Below are 13287 nucleotides of genomic sequence, written 5' to 3' on the forward strand. Positions count from 1 at the left end.
TTGTGTGGATTCTTCTGTTTTCATCTGTGACTTTCAGAATACAGAACGTTTTTTCAAGACCGTTTTTGATTATAAATCCCGGACAATCTCCTAATTCCTCAGAGGCATAAGCTGTAACTATAAGTGTATTCTCAGATGAAGTGGACACTAGAAATTCTAATTACAGGCTTCACGTTTTGCTAATCACTTTCTGGTTGCCAATATTGTAGTTACAGAGCCAGTGTTGAGAACGGCGAAAGACAGCATAAATAACATTCTAAATAATAGGAACATTTTAAACAATAATTCCACCCGCTGCCGCACATATGGTTAATCGGCCGGGAAATGCAGTGTTTCTACAACCAAACAAATTTTATATAACAGCAACATATTTTCCAACCAGCCGCGCCACACACTCCACCTGCGAACATTCTAAAATTGCACCTGATACTATTCCCTCTGTCGGTATGCATAACGTAAACAGTTATGACGTTGCTGTACTTTCCTGCGACATATCCGAAGTTGCATTTGAGGCAAGATACGTGCTACAGTCGGACTGTCACAAAGACTTCAATCCAGTCTCATATCTGGCTAAATACCCCATAGGAATGGAAGTTCCTTAGCTGCAGTCGATATGAGACTCAATCGAAAGGCATCAGAAATCTTATATAAACAGCCTCTCCATCAGGGCGTGGCGACATACTCGATATAACTTTACTGAAAATGCTGAACGGTTTCTGAAATAAAATTGGTTTAGAGACTTTAAAAATCCAGAAATTTATTTCCAACCATGTCTTCGCTTATCCAGTGAATTTTCTGGATAAGGGATTTGCAGAAATCTGGCGCCACCAACTCTGGTCCATCGGAGGGCTGAAACATAAACGAAAATTAAGTGAATTGACTGAGATTGTAAACGTACTGAGAAAGTGTAATCGTACAAGACGTAATTACACTACTGGCCATTAAAATTGCTACACCACGAAGATAACGTGCTACAGGCGCAAAATTTAACCGAAAGGAAGAAGATGCTGTGATATGCAAATGATGGGCTTTTCAGAGCATTCACACGAGGTTGGTGCCGGTGGCGACACCTACAACGTGCTAACATGAGGAAAGTTTCCAACCGATTTCTCATACACAAACAGCAATTGACCGGCGTTGCCTGGTGAAACGTTGTTGTGATGCTTCGTGTAAGGAGGAGAAATGCGGTCCCTCACGTTTACGACTTTGATAAAGGTCGGATTGTAGCCTATCGCTATTGCGGTTTATCGCATCGCGACATTGCTGCTCGCGTTGGTCGAGATCCAATGACTGTTAGCAGCATATGGAATCGGTGGGTTCAGGAGGGTAATACGGAACGGCGTGCTGGATCCCAACGGCCTCGTCGAGATGACAGGCATCTTATCCGCACGGCTGTAACGGCTCGTGCAGCCACGTCTCGATCCCTGAGTCAACAGATGGAGACTTTTGCAAGACAACTACCATCTGCACAAACAGTTCGACGACGTTTGCAGCAGCATGGACTATCAGCTCGGAGACCATAGCTGCGGTTACCCTTGACGATGCATCACAGACAGGAGCGCCTGCGATGGTGTACTCAACGACGAACCTGGGTGCCGAATGGCAAAACGTCATTTTTTCGGATGAATCCAGGTTCTGTTTACAGCATCATGATGGTCGCATCCTCGTTTGGCAACATCGCGGTGAACGCACATTGGAAGCGTGTATTCGTCATCGCCATATTGGCGTATCACCCGGCATGATGGTAGGAGGTGCCATTGGTTACACGTCTCGGTCACCTCTTGTTCGCATTCACGGCACTTTGAACATTGAACGTTACATTTCAGATGTGTTACGACCCGTGGCTCTACCCTTCATTCGATTTCTGCGAAACCCTACATTTCAGCAGGATAATGCACGACCACATGTTGCAGGTCTTGTACGGGTCTTTCTGCATACAGAAAATGTTAAGAGTGCTGCCCTGGCCAGCACATTCTCCAGATCTCTCACCAATTGAAAACGTCTGGTCAATGGTGATCGAGCAACTGGCTCGTCACAATACGCCAGTCACTACTCTGGATGAACTGTGGTATCGTGTTGAAGCTGCATGGGGAGCTGTACCTCTACACGCTATCCAAGCTCTGTTTGACTCAATGCCCAGGTGTATCAAGGGCGTTATTACGGCCAGAGGTGGTTGTTCTGGGTACTGATTTCTCAGGATCTATGCACCCAAATTGCGTGAAAATGTAATTACATGTCAGTTCTAGTATAATATATTTGTCCAATGAATACTCATTAATCATCTGCGTTTCTTCTTGGTGTAGCAATTATAACGGCCAGTAGCGTAATCTCGTTGTTTCCATTAACGTGCGTGATAATTAATACAGAGAATTCAGGGACACTCGTTTCATTTAGGTACTGTATCGAATTAGAGAAAAACAAAATTAATAGCACCACTTGACTAAAAGAAAGGATCAGTTGACAGAACACGTCCTGAGGCATGACGGTATTGTCAGTTTGGTAAAGAAAGGAAACTGCTGCTGATTATAGGCTTAAGGATACTGAACACCTAAGGTCATCAGTCTCCCACTGATTATGCCCGACTAAAACTTCCCCTCCCGGGACGGAGTCATTCCATATACTATATACGGTATGCAGTTTCAAAAGAAACTAGGTTGCAGTATCTATTCGGAGTTGAAAACGTTCCACAGGATAGATCAGCAAAGAGAGTTGCATCAATGCAGTCTTCTGACGGCACACCACAACAGCAACGACAACCATTGTTGGTTGATCCTAAGGAGGCCCACTTGTGTGTTTCGCTACATACACTCCTGGAAATGGAAAAAAGAACACATTGACACCGGTGTGTCAGACCCACCATACTTGCTCCGGACACTGCGAGAGGGCTTTACAAGCAATGATCACACGCACGGCACAGCGGACACACCAGGAACCGCGGTGTTGGCCGTCGAATGGCGCTAGCTGCGCAGCATTTGTGCACCGCCGCCGTCAGTGTCAGCCAGTTTGCCGTGGCATACGGAGCTCCATCGCAGTCTTTAACACTGTTAGCATGCCGCGACAGCGTGGACGTGAACCGTATGTGCAGTTGACGGACTTTGAGCGAGGGCGTATAGTGGGCATGCGGGAGGCCGGGTGGACGTACCGCCGAATTGCTCAACACGTGGGGCGGGAGGTCTCCACAGTACATCGATGTTGTCGCCAGTGGTCGGCGGAAGGTGCACGTGCCCGTCGACCTGGGACCGGACCGCAGCGCGCACGGATGCACGCCAAGACCGTAGGATCCTACGCAGTGCCGTAGGGGACCGCACCGCCACTTCCCAGCAAATTAGGGACACTGTTGCTCCTGGGGTATCGGCGAGGACCATTCGCAACCGTCTCCATGAAGCTGGGCTACGGTCCCGCACACCGTTAGGCCGTCTTCCGCTCACGCCCCAACATCGTGCAGCCCGCCTCCAGTGGTGTCGCGACAGGCGTGAATGGAGGGACGAATGGAGACGTGTCGTCTTCAGCGATGAGAGTCGCTTCTGCCTTGGTGCCAATGATGGTCGTATGCGTGTTTGGCGCCGTGCAGGTGAGCGCCACAATGAGGACTGCATACGACCGAGGCACACAGGGCCAACACCCGGCATCATGGTGTGGGGAGCGATCTCCTACACTGGCCGTACACCACTGGTGATCGTCGAGGGGACACTGAATAGTGCACGGTACATCCAAACCGTCATCGAACCCATCGTTCTACCATTCCTAGACCGGCAAGGGAACTTGCTGTTCCAACAGGACAATGCACGTCCGCATGTATCCCGTGCCACCCAACGTGCTCTAGAAGGTGTAAGTCAACTACCCTGGCCAGCAAGATCTCCGGATCTGTCCGCCATTGAGCATGTTTGGGACTGGATGAAGCGTCGTCTCACGCGGTCTGCACGTCCAGCACGAACGCTGGTCCAACTGAGGCGCCAGGTGGAAATGGCATGGCAAGCCGTTCCACAGGACTACATCCAGCATCTCTACGATCGTCTCCATGGGAGAATAGCAGCCTGCATTGCTGCGAAAGGTGGATATACACTGTACTAGTGCCGACATTGTGCATGCTCTGTTGCCTGTGTCTATGTGCCTGTGGTTCTGTCAGTGTGATCATGTGATGTATCTGACCCCAGGAATGTGTCAAAGTTTCCCCTTCCTGGGACAATGAATTCACGGTGTTCTTATTTCAATTTCCAGGAGTGTAGTTACCCATTATATGTTCAGTAATACCACAGAAAACTAATGGAATAATAGTTTAGACAGAAAAGGTTAAGGATGTCAGACCGTTTAGAGTTTTGGAGAAACTGTGATAAAAGTGCTTTCGCAAGGAAAAGTTGAAATTACTATTTTGAAACATTGGCAGAAATAAGTGGTTAGGTATTGTACCGAAAGAATCAATTGCGCATTGTGTGAAGAGCCCGAGCAAAATACACAGCTACAAATTTTGAGACAATCAGAGACAACGAAGAATATCAGATGAAATTAGTACCGGTAACTGAGGGAATTTGAACATTCGTATTTCAATTATTTCGTTGGATGAGCCCAGGATGGATCTTGGCATTGCAATTAAGACTCTCACGAGTAGGAGACAGTGGGAACAGTGCCACTCAAATATCAGTCCTTCCATTTAACATGGAAATTACAAGTTACTGGAGAGAAAATTATAAGTAGATAACTCTAAAAATTAATCGACAGGAAAGGACAACGAGTATAAATTATCTTGAAACTTCCTGGCAGATTAAAACTGTGTGCCGGACCGAGACCCGAACTCGGGAGTACTGGCAGAAGTGAAGCTGTGAGGACGGGTCGTGAGTCGTGCTTGGGTAGCTCAGTTGGTAGAGCACTTGCCCGCGAAAGGCAAAGGTCCCGAGTTCGAGTCTCGGTCCGGCACACAGTTTTAATCTGCCAGGAAGTTTCATATCAGCACACACTCCGCTGAAGAGTGAAAATCTCATTCTAGATAAATTATCTTGTTTGTTACATCTACATCTACATCCATACTCCGCAAGCCACCTGACGGTGTGTGGCGGAGGGTACTTTGAGTACCTCTATCAGTTCTCCCTTCTATTCCAGTCTCGTATTGTTCGTGGAAAGAAAGTTTGTCGGTGTGCCTCTGTGTGGGCTCCAATCTCTGATTTTATCCTCATGGTTTCTTCGCGAGATACACGTAGGAGGGAGCAATATACTGCTTGACTCTTCTGTGAAGGTATGTTCTCGAAACTTTAACAAAAGCCCGTACGAGCTACTGAGCGTCTCTCCTGCAGAGTCTTCCACTGGAGTTTATCTGTCATCTTCTTAACGCTTTCGGGATTACTAAATGATCCTGTAACGAAGCGCGCTGCTCTCCATTGGATCTTCTCTATCCCTTCTGTCAACCCTATCTGGTACGGATCCCACACTGGCGAGCAGTATTCAAGCAGTGGGCGAACAAGCGTACTGTAACCTACTTCCTTTGTTTTCGGATTGCATTTCCTTAGGATTCTTCCAATGATTCTCAGTATGGCATCCGCTTTACTGACGACCAACTTTATATGATCATTCCATTTTAAATCACTCCTAATGCCTACTCCCAGATAATTTATGGAATTAACTGCTTCCAGTTGCTGACCTGCTATACTGTAGCTAAATGATAAAGGATCTTTCTTTCTATGTATTCGCAGCACATTACACTTAATGGCTAACATGTCTGTTGCAGCGTCGCTGACACAAATTGTCAGCGAACCCAGATGGAGAACTGCTGACCTGCTTCTTTCATGGAAGGTCCACGGCTCGCTCACCCCGAAGACGGTGATGGCGTCGCAGTAGGAGTTGCCCGCGTGGCTGGGGTACTGCAACACCACCCTGTCCTCCGGCTTGGCTATCTCGCGGTTCCTCAGCAGCCGCACCGCCGCACTCACACGCGCCTCCACCTGATTACATTACGCGTATTTCTTGTTCCATAGATCCATGGTGAGGAGATGTAGAACTGGGCACGAAACGAGAATACATAATAAATTTTTGCAAAGAAAGGAAAGAAAGAGATATGCTGAAGTTCCTTCCACAGATCCAAAATGAAATAGTCGTCATGCATGTAGAATCACTACTAACATTACAAATGCGAAAGTAGCTCTGTCCGTTAAGTGTTCACGACTAAATTAGTGACCGATTTCGATGAAATTTTGTATGAAGATAGCCTGAACCCTGAGGAAGAACATAGTCTACGTTAGAAAGTAAAAAATACAAAATAAAAATAAAATAAAAAATCTGCTTCTAACAGGGAATCCTTTGAGTGCGAGGTCACAAAAGGCCAATGGTGTTTACAGCATTCAACGCAGCACATACTGTCCAGCATCCAACCATAATACTGGCTGCTAATGGCAACAGTGGATGGGGCTGTAGATATCCAATGGAGAGGATAGCATGAGACTGTGGAGCGTAGTTCTCGCTGAACAGTAGTTACGGACTCAGCTCGCTCAGTTCCTTAATGAGACGTGGAATGTAGTGGGTACAGCGCCCTCCTACTTCTGATCAGTTGCAAATTAAATTGCAAACAGTGCTGCAGGGATGACTGGTCAAAGACAATGCAGAGAGATCTTTCAGTACCAAACTTTATCGTTTGAATGTGAAAATACTCTGATTCCCATCCACATAGGAAAAGATAGCGAATCGTAATCGTACATTCTGCACTATGATCGAAGTGCTATAGATATGTAGATAACCTAACTGCATTGGTATAGGTCGCTGTCTGGTATCCTTTGGTGTATATGTCGGAGAATTAAGAATGAACGGGTGGGCTGCATAGTTATCTATCTACATTCGCAATCTAGTACTTGCACAGTAGTGGAGGTGTGGTTTAGGGATGATGCAGAAATTCAGAAGCATGCAGCCATATCATTAGTCGGCGTTGAAATTACGAAAAAACTAGTAAAATTGCTAAAACTGAATACACTGTCAACTGTGGTACTTATTACAGTGTATCGATAGTGTCTTTTCAATCCCATCCGTCCACCTGTGCTGACTAAGTGGCACCACTTGTTTGAGATGGAGAGAGCCCTGTTGGGAGCAACACCTGCTGGGGATGGTCAGAACCAAAGAGTGATCGTGTACATGACTCAAATATGAAGAATCAAAGCTCTCGTCTCTTTGAAACAAAACACCGAGACATCTGCTGGCCCATCACTGTGGAAGATGTGATTAAATGTAGAGGTCATCACCTATGGACAGCTGTTTGGAAACACTCCACAATGCAGCAAACTCTTCCCTGTCTTTTTATTTCAACCATCTTGTGTGTTGTGGGAGCAGCATAGTTTACACCATGTGATGTGCAGCTTTCTGTCAGAGGCAATTGATCAAAACGTGTAAATGTCGGTTTAGCACATGACACAGACTTCAAGTCATGGTAGAAAAACAAAATGTATGGCTGTTTACAGAGCTGTAGTCATACAGTGTTTCGATGAGTTTCAGCAAAAAAACAATGTATGAAACTGGTTAAGCAAAAATCAATGTATCATGTCCGAAAGAAGAGACACCATATTCATATAAGTATATAGTTCTGGCAATACCAGCTATGACCTTCCTCTTCTGTGCGGATGCACACATATTACCCGTATCTTACGGGACTTGGTAAGAATGTCTTCCACGAGTAATGAGTGTGTTGGGTAGGGACACTACGAATGTGGTGTGTGGACATATGTGAGAATGTGGGTCTCACGGGAGGCGTACGCGAGATAGTCCCTGCAGTCGCACTATCCTCTGTGCCCTCGGTGGCTCAGACGGATAGAGCCTCTGCCATGTAAGCAGGAGATCCTGGGATCGAGTCCCGGTCGGGCACACATTTTCACCTGTCCCCATTGATATATATCAACGCCTGTCAGCAGCTGAAGGTATTAATATATAATTCTAAATTCGTTCTAGACGGCTGCAGGTTTTCAATGGTATCTGTTTTTTCGGACATGTCCCAAAGAACAGACACCATATTCATATAAGTATAAACTTTACACAGGTCTGTGATGGGGGTGGAGAAGAGAGAGAAACATCCTACACACCTCTCTAGACTGACAGGTCTCAGCAGGATTAGTTCAGAAGCAGTCTACCAGAATTCTTAGTTTTTGTATGTCCATCCTTTTGACAGGAGGTCTTGGGGACGACTATTGTGAGAAAATGAAACGCTTACGGCCGTCCTTATGACTATTTATTTTGTAGCTACCAGTTTCGGCGCTTCAAAGCGCTATCTTCAAGCTGTAGTTGATGCTGAAGGGGCTGACACGATCCCTACATATGCCGCATGATTGGCCAACATAACTTGTTACGAAGACTATGTGGAAACTTTGGTGTCAGCACTCTAACCATCAACTGCCAACTTAGCAGGGCTTCACTCTCAAAACTGTTTCATCGAAACAACAGCAGTGGTGCTGCTACTCTTCGCGAGTGTCGACGCATTAAAGAAATACGGAGTGGTCCTCTTTTCGCCCTGGGGTGAAGAACGTGATATGGAAGTTCGAATTAACTGACGATTCGCGCATTGCTCCTGGGATAGGTCGACAGCCAACTGCGCCACAGATTGTTGAAGAAGTTACTGAAACTTCCTGGCAGATTAAAACTGTGTGCCGGACCGAGACTCGAACTCGGGACCTTTGCCTTTCGTGGGCAAGTGCTCTATCAACTGAGCTACCCAAGCACGACTCACGCCCCGTCCTCACAGCTTTACTTCTGCCAGTACCTCGTCTCCTACCTTCCAAACTTTACAGAAGCTCTCCTGCGAGTTTGGGTCGCGAGTCGTGCTTGGGTAGCTCAGTTGGTAGAGCACTTGCCCACGAAAGGCAAAGGTCCCGAGTTCGAGTCTCGGTCCGGCACGCAGTTTTAATCTGCCAGGAAGTTTCATATCAGCGCACACTCCGCTACAGAGTGAAAACCTATTCTGGAAGAAGTTACTGTTGCCATGGCTGACAATGCTGGACGCAACTGCGATCTTCAACCAGTGCACGGCCTGTGTCAAGACAGCTGAAGATTCCATAGCCCACCATTCGAAAAGTGCTGTTACCAGTTGCTAGAGCTGTTCAGGCTGTCGTCATACTGAACAGCTTATGTAGCCTGTGTGCCGAAGTTGGCACATCTTTGTTTGTGTTGGGGGACTGGTACATGTTAGCAGTGTGCAGGGTGGCCCGGCATAAGCGTCACTGGGTGACTCATAATCTCTCTAGTCTGAAAAAAGAAGATTTTAGACTAGCGAGGCGTCATTTTCACGGTAAGCATGGCCATGTTTCGGCAAAAAAAAAAATGTTACCTAGACGGGACCACAGTCCCTCATTTATGGAGAGATCTAATCTTTCCAGCCGACCATTTCCAATTCCAGAAATAAGGCTGTTAAGCTTTCCAGGCAGTAGTGCCCACGAAATATCTGTTTTTGCCGCTCGCTAAAAGAACCTGAAACCTTCCTGGCGTCAGGGGAGTTACAGTCTTGCCTTCAATAAACACATACACCAGCCATTCTGACCGTATTGTCTCAGCTTCTAACAAAAGAATGCTTATAGATTCATGATCATCCTACCGTTTGCAGAAAAGCTCAGATTACAAAAGGCTCTCTTAAATGGCTTCCCCCACCCACTTTCCGCCAACTGGCCGCCTTGGTGACGGTCTGTCGCCTGGCCCAGGTAAAATGTTTTGCGAACTGGCACCCTCCTGCTCCGCCCATAAGTGGAAAGAATGGAGTGCCATGGACCGAAGTCCCTCTGCAGGTACAATTCACAGAGTGCTGCTTCCCCGAATCACTCGCACAGCCCGGTCGCTGGACACACATTTATGGCCCCCGCTATGCCCCCTTGGGTACAAGTTCACTATAGGCTACACATCCAGTTATATGAACATTCTGTCCTCAATTTTCTCATGTAAAAAAGGTCATAAGACACACATACCAAATATAGTACTGGGGAACGCGGAGATCATGACCTAAAACATGAATATTAATCCGACCGGCAGTGTAGTTAAAGTGCGACAGTGGCGTGTCTTCTCTCAAAACCAGTAAAAAACAGTGCTCATGTGATCGGTCTTCCCCCATGAACCATGGACCTTGCCGTTGGTGGGGAGGCTTGCGTGCCTCAGCGATACAGATGGCCGTACCGTAGGTGCAACCACAACGGAGGGGTATCTGTTGAGAGGCCAGACAAACATGTGGTTCCTGAAGAGGGGCAGCAGCCTTTTCAGTAGTTGCAGGGGCAACAGTCTGGATGATTGACTGATCTGGCCTTGTAACATTAACCAAAACGGCCTTGCTGTGCTGGTACTGCGAACGGCTGAAAGCAAGGGGAAACTACAGCCGTAATTTTTCCCGAGGGCATGCAGCTTTACTGTATGATTAAATGATGGCGTCCTCTTGGGTAAAATATTCCGGAGGTAAAATAGTCCCCCATTCGGATCTCCGGGCGGGGACTACTCAAGAGGACGTCCTTATCAGGAGAAAGAAAACTGGCGTTCTACGGATCGGAGCGTGGAATGTCAGATCCCTTAATCGGGCAGGAAGGTTAGAAAATTTAAAAAGGGAAATGGATAGGTTAAAGTTAGATATAGTGGGAATTAGTGAAGTTCGGTGGCAGGAGGAACAAGACTTTTGGTCAGGTGATTACAGGGTTATAAATACAAAATCAAATAGGGGTAATGCAGGAGTAGGTTTAATAATGAATAAAAAAATAGGAGTGCGGGTTAGCTACTACAAACAGCATAGTGAACGCATTATTGTGGCCAAGATAGACACAAAGCCCATGCCTACTACAGTAGTACAAGTTTATATGCCAACTAGCTCTGCAGATGATGAAGAAATTGATGAAATGTATGACGAGATAACAGAAATTATTCAGGTAGTGAAGGGAGACGAAAATTTAATAGTCATGGGTGACTGGAATTCGTCAGTAGGAAAAGGGAGAGAAGGAAACATAGTAGGTGAATATGGATTGCGGGGAAGAAATGAAAGAGGAAGCCGCCTAGTAGAATTTTGCACAGAGCATAACTTAATCATAGCTAACACTTGGTTCAAGAATCATAAAAGAAGGTTGTATACCTGGAAGAATCCTGGAGATACTAATAGGTATCAGATAGATTATATAATGGTAAGACAGAGATTTAGGAACCAGGTTTTAAATTGTAAGACATTTCCAGGGGCAGATGTGGATTCTGACCACAATCTATTGGTTATGAACTGCAGATTGAAACTGAAGAAACTGCAAAAAGGTGGGAATTTAAGGAGATGGGACTTGGATAAACTGAAAGAACCAGAGGTTGTAGAGAGTTTCAGGGAGAGCATAAGGGAACAATTGACAGGAATGGGGGAAAGAAATACAGTAGAAGAACAATGGGTAGCTCTGAGGGATGAAGTAGTGAAGGCAGCAGAGGATCAAGTAGGTAAAAAGACGAGGGCTAATAGAAATCCTTGGGTAACAGAAGAAATATTGAATTTAATTGATGAAAGGAGAAAATATAAAAATGCAGTAAATGAAGCAGGCAAAAGGGAATAAAAACGTCTTAAAAATGAGATCGACAGAAAGTGCAAAATGGCTAAGCAGGGATGGCTAGAGGACAAATGTAAGGATGTAGAGGCTTGTCTCACTAGGGGTAAGATAGATACTGCCTACAGGAAAATTAAAGAGACCTTTGGAGAGAAGAAAACCACTTGTATGAATATCAAGAGCGCAGATGGCAACCCAGTTCTAAGCAAAGAAGGGAAGGCAGAAAGGTGGAAGGAGTATATAGAGGGTTTATACAAGGGCGATGTACTTGAGGACAATATTATGGAAATGGAAGAGGATGTAGATGAAGATGAAATGGGAGATAAGATACTGCGTGAAGAGTTTGACAGAGCACTGAAAGACCTGAGTCGAAACAAGGCCCCGGGAGTAGACAACATTCCATTAGAACTACTGATGGCCTTGGGAGAGCCAGTCATGACAAAACTCTACCATCTGGTGAGCAAGATGTATGAGACAGGCGAAATACCCACAGACTTCAAGAAGAATATAATAATTCCAATACCAAAGAAAGCAGGTGTTGACAGATGTGAAAATTACCGAACTATCAGTTTAATAAGTCACAGCTGCAAAATACTAACGCAAATTCTTTACAGACGAATGGAAAAACTGGTAGAAGCGGACCTCGGGGAAGATCAGTTTGGATTCCGTAGAAATGTTGGAACACTTGAGGCAATACTAACCTTACGACTTATCTTAGAAGAAAGATTAAGAAAAGGCAAACCTACGTTTCTAGCATTTGTAGACTTAGAGAAAGCTTTTGACAACGTTAACTGGAATACTCTCTTTCAAATTCTGAAGGTGGCAGGGGTAAAATACAGGGAGCGAAAGGCTATTTACAATTTGTACAGAAACCAGATGGCAGTTATAAGAGTCGAGGGGCATGAAAGGGAAGCAGTGGTTGGGAAAGGAGTGAGACAGGGTTGTAGCCTCTCCCCGATGTTATTCAATCTGTATATTGAGCAAGCAGTAAAGGAAACAAAAGAAAAATTCGGAGTAGGTATTAAAATTCATGGAGAAGAAGTAAAAACTTTGAGGTTCGCCGATGACATTGTAATTCTGTCAGAGACAGCAAAGGACTTGGAAGAGCAGTTGAACGGAATGGACAGTGTCTTGAAAGGGGGATATAAGATGAACATCAACAAAAGCAAAACGAGGGTAATGGAATGTAGTCAAATTAAATCGGGTGATGCTGAGGGGATTAAACTAGGTAATGAGACACTTAAAGTAGTAAAGGAGTTTTGCTATTTAGGGAGTAAAATAACTAATGATGGTCGAAGTAGAGAGGATATAAAATGTAGACTGGCAATGGCAAGGAAAGCGTTTCTCAAGAAGAGAAATTTGTTAACATCAAGTATAGATTTAAGTGTCAGGAAGTCATTTCTGAAAGTATTTGTATGGAGTGTAGCCATGTATGGAAGTGAAATATGGACGATAACTAGTTTGGACAAGAAGAGAATAGAAGCTTTCGAAATGTGGTGCTACAGAAGAATGCTGAAGATAAGATGGGTAGATCACGTAACTAATGAGGCGGTATTGAATAGGATTGGGGTGAAGAGAAGTTTGTGGCACAACTTGACTAGAAGAAGGGATCGGTTGGTAGGACATGTTTTGAGGCATCAAGGGATCACAAATTTAGCATTGGAGGGCAGCGTGGAGGGTAAAAATCGTAGAGGGAGACCAAGAGATGAATACACTAAGCAGATTCAGAAGAATGTTGGTTGCAGTAGGTACTGGGAGATGAAGAAGCTTGCACAGGATAGAGTAGCATGGA

At 45.4% G+C, this 13287-nt stretch overlaps 1 protein-coding gene across 1 annotated transcript in view; it reads right to left on the reverse strand.

Annotated features, from left to right (window-relative positions):
- Positions 1-741: 741 nt before the first annotated feature.
- The window catches only part of LOC126235223 (pyruvate kinase PKM-like), a 137097-nt gene continuing 124551 nt past the window's right edge, over positions 742-13287 (reverse strand). Inside the window, exons 7-8 of the mRNA XM_049943954.1 lie at positions 5799-5930; positions 742-849 (exon numbers count right to left, since the gene is read on the reverse strand). Of these exons, the coding sequence (XP_049799911.1) occupies positions 742-849; positions 5799-5930 (240 nt within the window). The remainder of the gene's footprint in view (positions 850-5798; positions 5931-13287) is intronic.

The sequence above is a fragment of the Schistocerca nitens genome, chromosome 2 (genome assembly GCF_023898315.1).
Source record: "Schistocerca nitens isolate TAMUIC-IGC-003100 chromosome 2, iqSchNite1.1, whole genome shotgun sequence".
NCBI classification, from domain to species: Eukaryota; Metazoa; Arthropoda; class Insecta; order Orthoptera; family Acrididae; genus Schistocerca; species Schistocerca nitens.